This window comes from Bufo bufo, chromosome 1 (genome assembly GCF_905171765.1).
Source record: "Bufo bufo chromosome 1, aBufBuf1.1, whole genome shotgun sequence".
In the NCBI taxonomy this organism is placed as follows: domain Eukaryota; kingdom Metazoa; phylum Chordata; class Amphibia; order Anura; family Bufonidae; genus Bufo; species Bufo bufo.
Window position 1 is genome coordinate 346,685,125 of NC_053389.1, and position 15,838 is coordinate 346,700,962.

General features: G+C 40.7%; 1 protein-coding gene across 1 annotated transcript in view; it reads right to left on the reverse strand.

Moving 5' to 3' along the window:
- The window catches only part of LOC121009531 (A disintegrin and metalloproteinase with thrombospondin motifs 2-like), a 775,073-nt gene that overhangs the window by 217,350 nt on the left and 541,885 nt on the right, over positions 1 to 15,838 (reverse strand). Inside the window, exon 16 of the mRNA XM_040442735.1 lies at positions 464 to 630. Within this exon, the coding sequence (XP_040298669.1) occupies positions 464 to 630 (167 nt within the window). The remainder of the gene's footprint in view (positions 1 to 463; positions 631 to 15,838) is intronic.

Here is a 15,838-nt window from a genome sequence, read left to right on the forward strand (position 1 = left end):
GTTTTAAAAGCAGAGAAATAAATATTTAGAAAATTGCGAATTTTTCAATTTTTTTTTTACATTTTGACTGTCATGAAGTACAATGTGTCACGAGAAAAAAATCTCAGAATGGCTTTGATAAATAAAAGAGTTGCAAAGTTATTACCACATAAAGTGACACATGTCAGATTTTCAAAAAATGGCCTGGGCAGGAAGGTGAAAACTGGCCCGGGGTAGAAGAGTTTAAGGAATATTGAAAAATGTTTTCCAAACAAATAACTCAGCAGGTAAAAAAAACAGTATTGCATAGCAATAATTATTGTCTAAAATATTTATTTTGTGTCTTTGTGAGTTCCTTCGTATTATACAGTTCTAATTCTTCATTGACATAATCAACTAATGTTGCTTCACAAAATTATAAAAAGATTACAAGCATGAATCTCTACCTGACAGATATTTAATGAAATAAATGTTAGGGACTTACAAGAATTACAATTGGACTCCTCAAAGGCCCCATAGTCTGAATTGTTTCTCGATTGTCATCATTGCGATATTCCCATTCAATACCCATTTTTACAAATATTTTTGAATCCTGTAGACTCTCATTGTCATCATTTAAAATGAGCTTTCCAGTTGCCTGATTTCGGATAGCTGGACATAAAAGTAAACAAAAAATTACTAAACATAAGCCAAGACTGTAATTCCTTACCAAATACAGAGTAAAAACTTTACATACTGTTATACATACTGTTATACTTAGCAAATTATGGCAACTCAATGTTACTGGGTGTTGGAACAATGTTAAATCTAATGCATCAAAAGTCATATATTTCTGGCTGGGTATCCATTTTTTATGTTGTATTTGCAGCCAACACCAGTTATTGATTTGGAAATGGGAGAATAGTCAGCTTTTCCTTAATAAAAATATTTCTTTCAAGTTTATCACAGATATTCATTAAAACAAATATATAAATATGTTGACGAAATGTGTAGAGTACAGACATCATAAAATATTCTTGCAATAGATTCTAACCACACTGTGTTCAGACGCACCTAAAAAAATCAACAAAATAGGCATCAGCGTGTCCTAAAATGCTCCCACAATTACAATACCAATATATTTTTACTTTGTGGTAAACAAAGACATTTAAAAAAATATATCACAATTTGCCATTTTTTGGTCAACTTGTCCCCCACAAAAAATGCATTAAAAACTGATCATTCTAAATACTGCTCCGTTGACTTCTCTTCTGGTCCGAAAACCAGAAAAGGGTCTAAAAGTGGGCTAACGGGAGAGTATAATGAATAAAAGTACACAAATCTCTCTCCCCACCATTTGTTCTTATATTCCATGGGCCACTTCAGGCCTGCGACCTTTGCAGCTGGGACCTTTGCAACGGTTTGCACAATACAGTGACATCATCACTCTCGTTTGCACTGCTGATAGCAGAGGCCATAGGCTGGAAGAGGGTTGTACCCCGAGTTACTCCTTTTCTCATGAGAATGGGTTTAGTGAGTGTTAATTTTATTAATTTTTTGGGACTCTTTCATTGCGTTGGAGCTGCCTTATGAGACACTGACTGTGGGAGCCGCTAAAAAGGAACTTTTACTGTGTTAGGAGACTAATCAGGAGCATGTTTATTGTGCTGGTACATAGGCGCACTATTATTGTGTGGAGGGCACTAGTACTGTAAGGGAAAATTATTGTGGCAAGACAACATAAGTGTGTTGGGACACTATTACTGTGTGGGAGCACAAGTAAGGCAATATTACTGTTCTGATGCCAATAATGGTGCACTATTACTGGGTTGGCCACAAAGGCACATTACAGTGTGGGGATTTATTATTAGTTTGACAATATGATTTTTATTTAATCCTTAGAGGACTGGGTGATTTTCCATTTTTCACTCCCCACCTTCCCAGAGTCATAACTTTTTTTTATGAGGGTTTATTTTTTGTGGGAAAAGTTGTACTTTCTAAAGGCCCCATTTATGGTTGCATAAAATGTAGCGGGAGGCGAGAAAAAAAATCCAAATGGGGTGTAATTGGAAAAAAAACAATTCTGTCACAGTTTTGTACGGCATTCACTATGTGGTAAAATTGACCTGTTAGCTTCATTTTTCAGGTCAGTACAATTATAACAATGCCACACTTGTATAGTTTTTCTTGCTGAAAAAAATTAAAACCATGAAAAAAAAATTCGTTTTTTCATTACCATATTCTGACCCATATAACTTTTTTGTAGTTAAGCATATGGGATGATTTTTGGAGGGGCAATCTGTACTTTTCAGTGATTTTAAAGTGTGTGTGTGAGACCTTTTAATCACTTTTTATAAAAACATTTTTGGGGAGTTGAAGTGACAAAAAATGGTGAATTGGCCGTTTATTTATTTATTTTTTACAATACGTCAATATTGTTATATTTTAAAAGCTTAATGACCCAGGACGAGAATGCTCGTCCTAAATCGATGGCACTTAGCGCTACAGGACGAGCATTCTCGTCCTGCGTACCATCCTCCCCTCCGCGTGCGGTGTCGCGATCAGGGGAGGATTAAAGTTTTACAATTTTTTTTTTTAAGTTTCAAAAAAAAAAAAAAAAAAGCGTCCTTTTCCAAAAATAAAGAAAAAAAATTGTTAAAAATAGGGAAAAGACATATAGACATATTAGGTATCGTCGCGTCCATATCGACCAGCTCTATAAACATATCGCATGACCTAACCCCTCAGATGAACACCGTAAAAATAAAAACTGTGCTAAATAAACTATTTTTTTGTCACCTTACATCAAAAAAAGCAAACGATCAAATAGGCGTACGCCCACCAAAATAGTAACAATCTAACAGTCACCTCATCCCACAAAAAATGAGCCCCTACCTGAGACAATCGCCCAAAAAATAAAAAAAACTATGGCTCAGAATATGGAGACACTAAAACATCTTTTTTTTTGTTTTAACAAAAGCTGTTATTGTGCAAAACGTACATAAATAAAGAAAATACACATATTAGGTATCGCCGCGTCCGTGTCGACCGGCTCTATAAAAATATCACATGACCTAACCCCTCAGATGAACACCGTAAAAATAAAATTAAAAAAACTGTGCTAAATAAACCATTTTTTGTCACCTTACATCACAAAAAGTGTAATAGCAAGCGATCAAAAAGTCATATGCACCCCAAAATAGTGCCAATCAAACCGTCATCTCATCCCGCAAAAATCATACCCTACCCAAGATAATCGCCCAAAAACTGAAAAAACTATGGCTCTCCGACTATGAAGACACTAAAACATGATTTTTTTTTGTTTCAAAAATGAAATCATTGTGTAAAACTTACATAAATAAAAAAAATAAAGTATACATATTCGGTATCGCCGCGTCCGTATCGACCGGCTGTATAAAAATAACACATGACCTAACCCTTCAGGTGAACACCGTAAATTTTTTTTTAAAAAAACGGTGTAAAAAAAGCAATTTTTTGTCATTTTACATCACAAAAGGTGTAATAGCCAGCGATCAAAAAATAGCAAGCGACCCCAAAATAGTGCCAATCAAACGGTCATCTCATCCCGCAAAAAATGAGACCCTAGATGAATGTTGTAAATAACAAAAAAAAAATAAAGTGCCAAAACAGCTATTTCTTGTTACCGTGCCTCACAAAAAGTATAATATAGAGCAACCAAAAATCATATGTACCCTAAACTAGTACCAACAAAACTTCCACCCTATCCCATAGTTTCTAAAATGGGGTCACTTTTTTAGAGTTTCTACTCTAGGGGTGCATCAGGGGGCTTCAAATGGGACACGGTGTCAAAAAAAAACAGTCCAGCAAAATCTGCCTTCCAAAAACCGTATGGCATTCCTTTCCTTCTGCGCCCTGTCATGTGCCCTTACAGCAGTTTACGACCACATATGGGGTGTTTCTGTAAACTACAGAATCAGGGCCATAAATATTGAGTTTGGTTTGGCTGTTAACCCTTGCTTTGTAACTGGAAAAAAAATATTAAAATGGAAAATCTGCAAAAAAAGTGCAATTTTGAAATTGTATCTCTATTTTCCATTAATTCTTGTGGAACACCTAAAGGGTTAACGACGTTTGTAAAAATCTGTTTTGAATACCTTGAGGGGTGTAATTTATTAGATGGGGTCACTTTATGGAGTTTCTACTCTAGGGGTGCATCAGGGGGGCTTCAAATGGGACATGGTGTCAAAAAAAACAGTCCAGCAAAATCTGCCTTCCAAAAACCGTATGGCATTCCTTTCCTTCTGCGCCCTGCCGTGTGCCCGTACAGCAGTTTACGACCACATATGGGGTGTTTCTGTAAACTACAGAATCAGGGCCATAAATATAGAGTTTTGTTTGGCTGTTAACCCTTGCTTTGTAACTGGAAAAAAATTATTAAAATAGAAAATCTGCCAAAAAAGTGAAATTTTGAAATTGCATCTCTATTTTCCATGAATTCTTGTGGAACACCTAAAGGGTTAACAACGTTTGTAAAATCAGTTTTCAATACCTTGAGGGGTGTAGTTTCTAGAATGGGGTCATTTTTGGGTGGTTTCTATTATGTAAGCGTCACAAAGTGACCTCAGACTTGAACTGGTCCTTAAAAAGTTGGTTTTTGAAAATTTCGCAGAAATTTCAAGATTTACGTCTAAACTTCTAAGCCTTGTAACGTCCCCCAAAAATAAAATGTCATTCCCAAAATGATCCTAACATGAAGTAGACATATGGGAAATGTAAAGTAATAACTATTTTTGTAGGTATTAATATGTATTATAGAAGTAGAGAAATTGAAACTTGGAAATTAGCAAATATTTAAAAAATTTTGGCAAATTTGGTATTTTTTTTATAAATAAAAATGAAATTTTTTGACTCCATTTTACCAGTGTCATGAAGTACAATATGTGACGAAAAAACAATCTCAGAATGGCCTGGATAAGTCAAAGCGTTTTAAAGTTATCACCACATAAAGTGACACTGGTCAGATTTGCAAAAAATGGCCTGGTCCTGAAGTTGAAAATGAGCCCGGTCCTTAAGGAGTTAATTGCCTTAAGGGCGCACTAGACATAACACTATATACATACAAATACATACAATGGTCAGATGTGCAAATAATGATACGGTACAAACAGAATTAAACAGATCAAAAGTCAGTTACCGTGTAGATGAGTAATTTTTTGGGTTATGATGATGAATGCTATAGACACTCGGGAGCAGTGACATCAGCAGGTTGTCCACGGTCCATCCAAACACATTACATGATGTGACCCCCTTCAGAGAAAGACAATGGATTCTGGCCTGCTTGGGCCTTTTCACCTGTAGTTGATAACTCCCCTTCCTCCCCCGGGTAAGGCAGCTAAGAATCCATAAAACCCGTTATGGATCATAGCTCCTCACCAGAAGATCATAGGGAGATGGTTCTGCAGCAATGGATCCGGCTGTGTTCTGACTACAAGTGGAGACTAAACATGGCGCCATTATTTGGTTCCTACTAGGAGTTCTCTGTATCTCCCCTTCCTTGCCCACTACCCACAAAGAAAGGCCAGGAGAACGCCTGTCTCGGTCCCCAGGGTCTCAGATATGTAATGGGTTTATTTATGCGATGGACGTCCAATTAATAATTCCTTATGAACTCCCAGTTCCATGATGTCTGATGAATTTGAGTGATCTATGTAATTAGCTCAGACCCCACACAGGTGGTTTTTCTGTAGGATGAGTTAGCCTTCATGCTGGCTGAGTAGGGTGTGAACTGTAGACACGTGGTCTGCTTTGAAGCAGGGCCATCTGGGGGCCTTCTTCCTCTGCTAGCTGACAGCAAATGGCTCCACATTCCTTTCAGTTTTCAGAAAACAGCTGTACCCGCATGTCAAAGACAAATCAATCCATCAAAATCTGTGCTGTAAAAGCCAAATGGTGGTCTTTCCCCGCTGAACCCCTTGTGCCCAAGTAGCAGTGTAAGTCAACATTTATAGCATTTCCATACTTAGAAGAACTGAAATCAGAGGGCTCCATGTCGAACCTCAGATAGCCACCGGGATAACTGATTAATTTCAGCCTGTCAGGCCATGACAAAGGGGAGGAAGTCCCAGAGTCAATCGGTGGGCCCTCTGAAACACTCCATAGGCAGCTTCCTACGCTCAGGATTGGTAGAGCCTGTCTGCCCAGAGGCCTCAGAAATGGCAGCCCCGACTGCTCCACTGCGCACATCAGCCAGGCCCTTTGTGCCCGCGCCGTCGCACCTCACCATCTCCACGCGCTGCAGAGAATCTCACCTCTCCTCGTGGTTGGCTCCAGCCTCACCATCCAGCAGTAAGCCGCCGGGGATACAGCAGAGCTTCAGGCGGGTCCACAGGTCACCTAAGCCCATGGAGGCCCACAATCTAACATCTTGGTGGCACATCTGGCCGCTCTGTAGGTACCCGCCCGTCTCCTAGCAGTGGCTGAGATGCCATTTTTCAGCCAAGGCACACAGGCCATTTTGCCAACACCCCATCACCTCCTGGCAATACCAGGGAGAGATATCCCCCACTTGCCTCCCTGGATCGCACTTTATTAGAACTATGGGAGATGGTGAGAGCATTGCAGACCAGATCTGATCTGGAAGCACAAGTGGCCAGTATCGAGAATCTGTGGTAACCATCTTTAACAAAGTACTGGACAGACATTTACAAAACAGAGATCAAACTGGACAGAGTGCACAGAGTAGTGGGCCCGAGGAACCGTGACCCAGACAAGCCTCGTGATGTGATATGCCACGTGCACTTCTATAATGTGAAAAAGGACATTCTCTGCGGGGCCTGGGAGAAAGGGGAAATCCTACACAAAGGTGTGTTTATCACTATTCTGCCAGACGTCTCTGCATATCCGCAAACAAGGGGGACTCTCCATGAACATTCACTCCCCAGCAGACCTCCCTGCAGCGTTCCGATTCCTTAACATCTCACCAGTCCTGGTACCAGATTGGACCCTACCTCCTCTACTTCAAAACTTGACTTTAGAAGACAAACAGAATGGGAGGATTTGGCCACCTCTTTCTCAACGTTTGGGGCCTACTTCATCCCGTCCACGATGATTTCCCCAGGCGCACCATTAAGTCTTTCCCCTCTGACCTTGAAGCAGGAAGAGATACAAAAAGGGACGCTTAACATGGACTAGGATGGAACATCCTGAAGATCGTGTGGTGCACTTTCTCCATCCTAAATCCTCTGTGGTGTAGATTCGCCCTATGTTACTGAGGGAGGGGGGGGGATGTTAGTGAGCGGCTGGGAGCAGGGTCTCCCTTTTCCCTTGACCCCAGGCTATTTCCCCTCTTTCAAGCTGTTTAGAGTTTCCCTCAGCTACCAGCAACTATTTAGAGTTGGACAGAGTCTGTTTTTACTTTTGGTATATTACTTTACTCGCCTAGCTCTTTAACTTCCCCTCATTAGGGTACTGTGTCGATCACCCCTCCTGACCTTTTTTTATCGCTGAATGGGTTGAACCACAGTTGTTTAGAGCTTAAGCTCAACGGTAGGCCTTAACATAGAGTCTCGTTCGACCCCTTTTTCCTTCCCCGCGTCTTTCCTTCCTGCTCCCCCCCCCCCTTTTTTTTTCTCTCTTTAAGAAAAGCTATGTCAAATATACTAATTGTCTCTCTCAATGTCCAGAGCCTGAACGTTCCGGAAAAAAGGTCCTTCCTTCTCAGACTTCTGTGGAAGAAAAAAGCTCAAGTTGCCTTTTTACAGGAGACGCCTTTCCGCTCAGACGGTATTCAATCCCTCACCATTGCCCGATTTCCTCATGCGTACCACTGCAATTCTCCGGAATCTAAGACAAAAGGGGTTTCCATTCTTATCTCCAATTCCACCCCTTGGGAGCTGATCGATACCTGCGTTGATGGAGCAGGTAGATTCCTCTTCGTGAAAGGTACGCTGGCTGGCACAATGACCACTCTAGTGACAATCTATGCCCCAAACTCCGAGCAAGTCCGGTTTCTTGAAAGAACACTGGCGGCCTTGGAGGACCTTAACCTCACCATAGACCCCACCTTTGACTCCTCTAGGGGTCACTCATATTTACATCACTATAGGCAGGGTAAACTGAAAGAGCTCCTTCATTCACACCAATTAGCGGATTCTTAGCGTATACTACACCCAACAGCCCGAGACTTTACATATGCTACATCAGGGGTACATTCACTAAAATGGGCGCTCGGATCAAAAAGGAACAGGCAGCGATGTCGGCTAGACTTAGTAGCTCGGATTTACGACCTGGAACAACACAAGACTACCTTGGATAGGCACCTGGGAGCTGAGCTGTTACAATATAGAGATCAGGTTCGCGCCTTGTGTCCATCTAGAGCAAAAAGCGACCCTGGTTAAATGGTGCAGGCACTATTACGAACACAGGAACAAATGAGGTAGGACACTAGCGACGGCACTGCGCAAAACCCGGGCACACTCATATGTGCCTCATCTCTCGGTACAACCGGTCAACGTGTAACCTTACCTCAGCAAATAACTGAAGCTCTCCGTTCATATTACCAAATACTATATGACTTACAATCCTCTATGGCCCATATCTTGGAAGCACACCACCAATCTATACGTTTATATCTACTATCCTCAGGCCTAGGCCACCTAGCAGCGGAGGAAATCGCAGCACTAAAATCCCTTCTATCTGCTGCTGAACAAGCCTTGGCCATCAAAGACTTACAAATGTCACTTCAGAACCAAATTGGTCTTTAAAAAAAAGTTGGTTTTGGAAATATTCTAATTCTAAGCCGAACGTCCTAAAAAAATGTAATAACATTTAGGAAATTATTACAACATAAAGTGAGGTATCATTATCTTTAAAGCAGAGAAATTCATATTTAGAAATTTGGTAATTTTTACAAACTTTCTATAAATTTGGGATTTTTTTGTTTTAAAATAACAGTAAAACATATCAGCCAAACTTTCCGGAACCTGAAGTACAATGTGTGAAAAAAGATTCCCCCAGGAAACTGAAAGGCAAATGTGCTGAGCTATGGCACTATTTTTATGTTGGTAGATTTTGTATTCTACACTCTGTCGCAGTTCCATGTGGCGATAATCCAGCTTTCCTAGGACTGGAAATGGAAATCTGCCTACTTATGATACTATTCAAAGTGAGGAGAGGGAATAATTTTGGTAGATTTTGTATTCTGCAATCTATTACAGCTCCATTTTGGTAGATTTAGTATTATGCAGTCTATTGCAGCTCCAAGTGGTGTAAACCACCTTTCCCAGGAGCCTGAAAAGCAAATCTCCCTAGCTGTGGAACTTCTTAGAAGTAATGAGAATGATTTATTTAGGTACACTTATTATTTAGCAGTCCCTACTACAGGTCCATATTATTCATTTTATGAACTTATATAGAACCAACATATTCTGTGGCAGTTCACATCATCGTTAATTTGCTAACCAGCTTCCCGGGACCCTGAATGACAAATCTGTCTAGCTATGCTACAGTATGGAGGGAGGATTTGTCACTGGAATTCTGGGACTCAGCTTTTCCAGGCTAAAAAATCCAGCTAGGTATTCTACAATACTTGGGATTTAAAAATTCATAAACAGGCTGATCTGGAATTTTGTAGTCTGGAAAAAACAGGGTAACAATCTCTGTGGGATGGTGATGTTATATTGAATACACATAATGCCACCCTGATATTCCAAAACCCTAAATGTCAAGCTGGTCTAGCTATATGAAGGCAGTCTAGGAAAGCTGGGCAAAAACCTCTTCAAAAATGTAATGGAGGCCACACTTTCTGTATACACTAGATCTATAAATATAGTATGAGGACAACCACGAGTATATACTATATATGTAGTTTGATCTCTGTCATACCACCACATGCTACCCAGCTTTTCAAAGCTGCTACACAATTATGCAGTAAAGGGAGAACTACAGTAGGTGGATTAGCTTTTCAGCTTTATGTTGTATGGCTGCTACCATGTACTGTATATGCCATTTCCTGATTTTCTAGTTTATTTTTCATGGACTGCGATTGTGATATCTGACAAACAATAGCAAGTAACAAAGGAACATAAGATTATGTTACATTTTGTTGGATGTTCTTTTTTTCTTTGCTTGGATTCTGGGTTTAGTGGCCCTTCAAAGGTTCCTTCACATCACAATGATGGTCTCCGTTTAATGCATTTAAAAGTGCATGTGCTTAAGTAGGTATACAATCATGATTTCCTCATTAATCAATAATCCCTGTAATACATCAATATTTCAAGCATGATTTCAAGCTTTCCTGTCCCTGCTGAAGAAAAGAATCCCGACAGCATGATGTTTCCACCACCATGTTTCAGAGTAGGGATAGTGTGTTCAGGGTGAAGTGCAGTATTAGTTATCTGCCAGACATAGCTTTTTGGATTTAAGCCAAAAAATTCAACTTTGGACTCATCTGACCAGAGCATCATCTTCTTATGGCTTGCTTTGAAAAGTTGTTCTTGCTAGTCTTCGATAAAGGCCAGATTTGTGGAGTGCATGAATAATAGTTGAGAGTACAGGGATCTGAAGATAAATGCATGCCACACTTTTCAGGTTTTAAATTATTAAAAATATTGAAAGCCATGTAACGCTCTCTTTTCAATTCACTCATACTTGCTACTTGGTCTGTCGGTCTATCACATAAAATCTCATTACCGTATTTTTCGCTTTATAAGACGCACTTTCCCACCCCCCCAAAAGTGGGGGGAAAATGGGCGTGCGTCTTATAAAGCGGATACTTCGTTGGCCGCTATGCTGCACAGCGCGGCCAGCGAAGTATCAGTGTGGAGGGAGGAGGCGGGGACACTCATGGCGGGGCCCGATGCAGTGACTCTACTCTAATACACAACTGCAACTGTTAAGTACATTCAATCCGATCCATATCTTAATGTATACCGCACTGTTCTGTACTTACTGTAGTACCGTATGTATAGCATTAAGACGGCGCAGACTGGCAGCTCCCTCGATCATGCGCCGCCTGCCCCGCCTACCGCAGCTCCCCCTCATGCACCGCCGGCCTGTTCATTCATAAAGTGAGATAATCAGGCAGGCGGCGCACGAGGCGGGAGCTGCGGCAGGTGGGGCAGGCGGCGCATGACCGAGGGAGCTGCCGGTCTGCACCGTCTTAATGCTATACATACAGTACTACAGTAAGTACAGAACAGTGCGGTATACATTAAGATATGGATCGGATTGAATTTACCTAACAGCTGCGGAGCCCGGAGTATTAGAGTAGAATCACTGCACCGGGCCCCGTCATGAGTGTCTCCGCCTCCTCCCTCCACACTGATGCATCTGATGGGGGATCTGTAGATGACACTTATGGGAATCTGTGGATGACATAAGTGTCATCCACAGATCCCCCATCAGTGTCATCCACAGATCCCCCATCAGTGTCATCCACAGATCCCCCATCAGTGTCATCCACAGATCCCCCATCTGTGTCATCCACAGATCCCCCATCTGTGTCATCCACAGATCCCCCCATAACAGTGCATCATCCACAGATCCCCCCATAACAGTGCATCATCCACAGATCCCCCCATAACAGTGCGTCATCCACAGATCCCCCCATAACAGTGCGTCATCCACAGATCCCCCCATAACAGTGCGTCATCCACAGATCCCCATAACAGTGCATCATCCACAGATCCCCAATAATAGTTTCATCCACAGATCCCTCATAACAGTGCGGCATCCACAGACCACCATTAGTTCAAAACCTACCAAAAGCACACCTTTTGGTTCAAAATATTTTTTTCTTATTTTCCTCCTCAAAAACTAGGTGCGTCTTATCATCAGGTGCGTCTTATAAAGCGGAAAATACAGTAAGTGTGTGGGTTTAACATGCACAAATGTGGAAAAGTTCTAGGTGTATGATTATATATATATATATATATATATATACACACACACACATGTATACAGTCAGGTCCACAAATATTGGGACATCGACGCAATTCTAAAATTTTTGGCTCTATACACCACCACAATGGATTTGAAATGAAATGAACAAGATGTGCTTTAACTGCAGAATGTCAGCTTTAATTTGAAGGTATTTACATCCGAATCAGGTGAACGGTGTAGGAATTAAAATAGTTTGCATATGTGCCTCCCACTTGTTAATGGACCAAAAGTAATGGGACATTTGGCTTCTCAGCTGTTCCATGGCCAGGTGTATGTTATTCCCTCATTATTCCAATTACAATGAGCAGATAAAAGGTCCAGAGTTAATTTCAAGTGTGCTATTTGCATTTGGAATCTGTTGCTGTCAACTGTAAAGATGAGATCCAAAGAGCTGTCACTATCAGTAAAGCAAGCCATCATTAGGCTGAACAAACAAAACAAACCCATCAAAGAGATAGCAAAAACATTAGGCGTGGCCAAAACAACTGTTTGGAACATTCTTAAAAAGATGGAATGCACCGGTGAGCTCAGCAACACCAAAAGACCCGGAAGACCATGGAAAACAACTTTGGTGGATGACCGAAGAATTCTTTCCCTGGTGAATAAAACACCCTTCACAACAGTTGGCCAAATTAAGAACACTCTCCAGGAGGTAGGTGTATGTGTGTCAAAGTCAACAATCAAGAGAAGACTACACCAGAGTGAATACAGAGGGTTCACCACAAGATGTAAACCATTGGAGAGCCTCAAAAACAGGAAGGCCAGATTAGAGTTTGCCAAACGACATCTAAAAAAGCCTTCACAGTTCTGGAAAACATCCTATGGACAGATGAGACCAAGATCAACTTGTACCAGAGTGATGGGAAGAGAAGAGTATGGAGAAGGAAAGGAACTGCTCATGATCCTAAGCATACCACCTCATCAGTGAAGCATGGTGGTGGTAGTGTCATGGCGTGGGCATGCATGGCTGCCAATGGAACTGGTTCTCCTGTATTTATTGATAATGTGACTGCTGACAAAAGCAGCAGGATGAATTCTGAAGTGTTTTGGGCAATATTATCTGCTCATATTCAGCCAAAGCATACTGCAAAAGCAACCAACGAGTTTTTTAAGGGAAAGAAGTGGATTGTTATGCAATGGCCAAGTCAATCACCTGACCTAAATCCGATTGAGCATGCATTTCACTTGCTCAAGACAAAACTGAAGGGAAAATGCCCCAAGAACAAGCAGGAACTGAAGACAGTTGCAGTAGAGGCCTGGCAGAGCATCACCAGGGATGAAACACAGCATCTGGTGATGTATATGCGTTCCAGACTCCAGGCTGCAATTGACTGCAAAGGATTTGCAACCAAGTTTTAAAAAGTCAACGTTTGATTTATGATTATTATTACGTCCTATTACTTTTGGTCTCTTAAAAAGTGGGAGGCACATATGCAAACTATTGTAATTCCTACACTGTTCACCTGATTTGGATGTAAATACCCTCAAATTACAGCTGACAGTCTGCAGCTAAAGCATATCTTGTTCGTTTAATTTCATATCCATTGTGGTGTTGTTGTTGTGGAAATTTTATTAGGATGTGTATTTAACCACCTCAGCCCCCCTAGCTTAAACACCCTTAATGACAGACCACTTTTTACAATTCTGCACTACACTACTTTCACCGTTTATTGCTCGGTCATACAACTTACCACCCAAATGAATTTTACCTCCTTTTCTTCTCACTAATAGAGCTTTCATTTGGTGGTATTTCATTGCTGCTGACATTTTTACTTTTTTTGTTATTAATCGAAATTTACCCCAATTTTTTTAAAAAAAATGACATTTTTCATTTTCAGTTGTAATTTTTTAAAAAAAAAACGACATCTATATATAAAATTTTCTCTAAATTTATTGTTCTACATGTCTTTGATAAAAAAAAATGTTTGGGTAAAAAAAAATGGTTTGGGTAAAAGTTATAGCGTTTACAAACTATGGTACAAAAATGTGAATTTCCGCTTTTTGAAGCAGCTCTGACTTTCTGAGCACCTGTCATGTTTCCTGAGGTTCTACAATGCCCAGACAGTAGAAAAACCCCATAAATGACCCCATTTCGGAAAGTAGACACCCTAAGGTATTCGCTGATGGGCATAGTGAGTTCATAGAAGTTTTTATTTTTTTGTCACAAGTTAGCGGAAAATGATGATTTTTTATTTATTTTTTTCTCCTTACAAAGTCTCATATTCCACTAACTTGTGACAAAAAAATAAAAACTTCCATGAACTCACTATGCCCATCACGAAAATACCTTGGGGTGTCAAAATGGGGTCACTTGTGGGGTAGTTATACTGCCCTAGCATTTTAGGGGCCCTAATGCGTGAGAAGTAGTTTGAAATCGAAATACGTAAAAAATGCTCTGTGAAATCCTAAAGGTGCTCTTTGGAATGTGGGCCCCTTTGCCCACCTAGGCTGCAAAAAAGTGTCACACATGTGGTATCGCCGTACTCAGGAGAAGTTGGGCAATGTGTTTTGGGGTGTCTTTTTACATATACCCATGCTGGGTGAGAGAAATATCTCGGCAAAAGACAACTTTTCCAAATTTTTTTATACAAAGTTGGCATTTGACCGAGATATTTATCTCACCCAGCATGGGTATATGTAAAATGACACCCCAAAACACATTGCCCAACTTCTCCTGAGTACGGAGACACCAGATGTGTGACTCTTTTTTGTAGCTTAGATGCGCAAAGGGGCCCAAATTCCTTTTAGGAGGGCATTTTTAGACATTTGGATCCCATACTTCTTCTCACGCTTTAGGGCCCCTAAAATGCCAGGGTAGTATAAATACCCCACATGTGACCCCATTTTGGAAAGAAGACACCCCAAGGTATTCAATCAGGGGCATGGCGAGTTCATAGAAGATTATTATTTTTTGCACAAGTTAGTGGAAATTTTTATATATTTCCGCTAACTTGGGACAAAAATTTCAATCTTTCATGGACTCAATATGCCCCTCAGCGAATACCTTGGGGTGTCTTCTTTCCAAAATGGGGTCATTTGTGGGGTGTTTGTACTGCCCTGGCATTTGAGGGTCTCCGCAATCATTACATGTATGGCCAGCATTAGGAGTTTCTGCTATTCTCCTTATATTGAGCATACGGGTAATGATATATTTTTTTTTCGTTCAGCCTCTGGGCTGAAAGAAAAAAATGAACGGCACAGATTTCTTCATTCGCATTGATCAATGTGGATGAAAAAATCTCTGCCAAAAAAAAAAAAAGGAGGGGAAAGGCGTCTGCCAGGACATAGGAGCTCCGCCCAACATCCAAACCCACTTAGCCCGTATGCCCTGGCAAACCCGATTTCTCCATTCACATCAATCGATGTGGATGAATAAATCATTGCCGGGATTTTTTTATTTTTTTATATACAAAGTGTTTGCCAAAGTATATGAACAGCTCATAAGCCTCGGCAAACATATCTTTTACTGCAGAGGAGAAATCTCGTCTTTCAGCGCCGCATACACCGACTTTTGTGTAATCTGACAGCAGCGCAATGCTTCTGTCAGAATGCACATCAGTGCTGCAGCTGGTTGATCGGTTGGTCCACCTAGAAGGTAAAAAAAAATAAAAAAAACAGGCCGCAACGCAATAAATTTATTAACTTTATAATAACATTTGAACGGAACATATAAACTTTATTTAACTTTTTGAACAGAACGTTAACTTTTTTGCTTAACGGTGATTTATTTTTTTATTTTTTTACCTTTATCGGACAAACCTCTCCTTCCCCATGGGACAATGTGCAAAGCGCAAATCGCCCAGAGATGTGGCGAAGTACATTATGCACTTTGTCCCATGTGAAAGGAGAGGTTTGCAGCAGCTGTGAGTGAAAGGGCCCTAATAGCCCTGTGTGCCTGTCCTGTGAAATGCAATCCCTATGCTAAGTGTACCTGTGTGTGGTACTTCCGGAAACACTC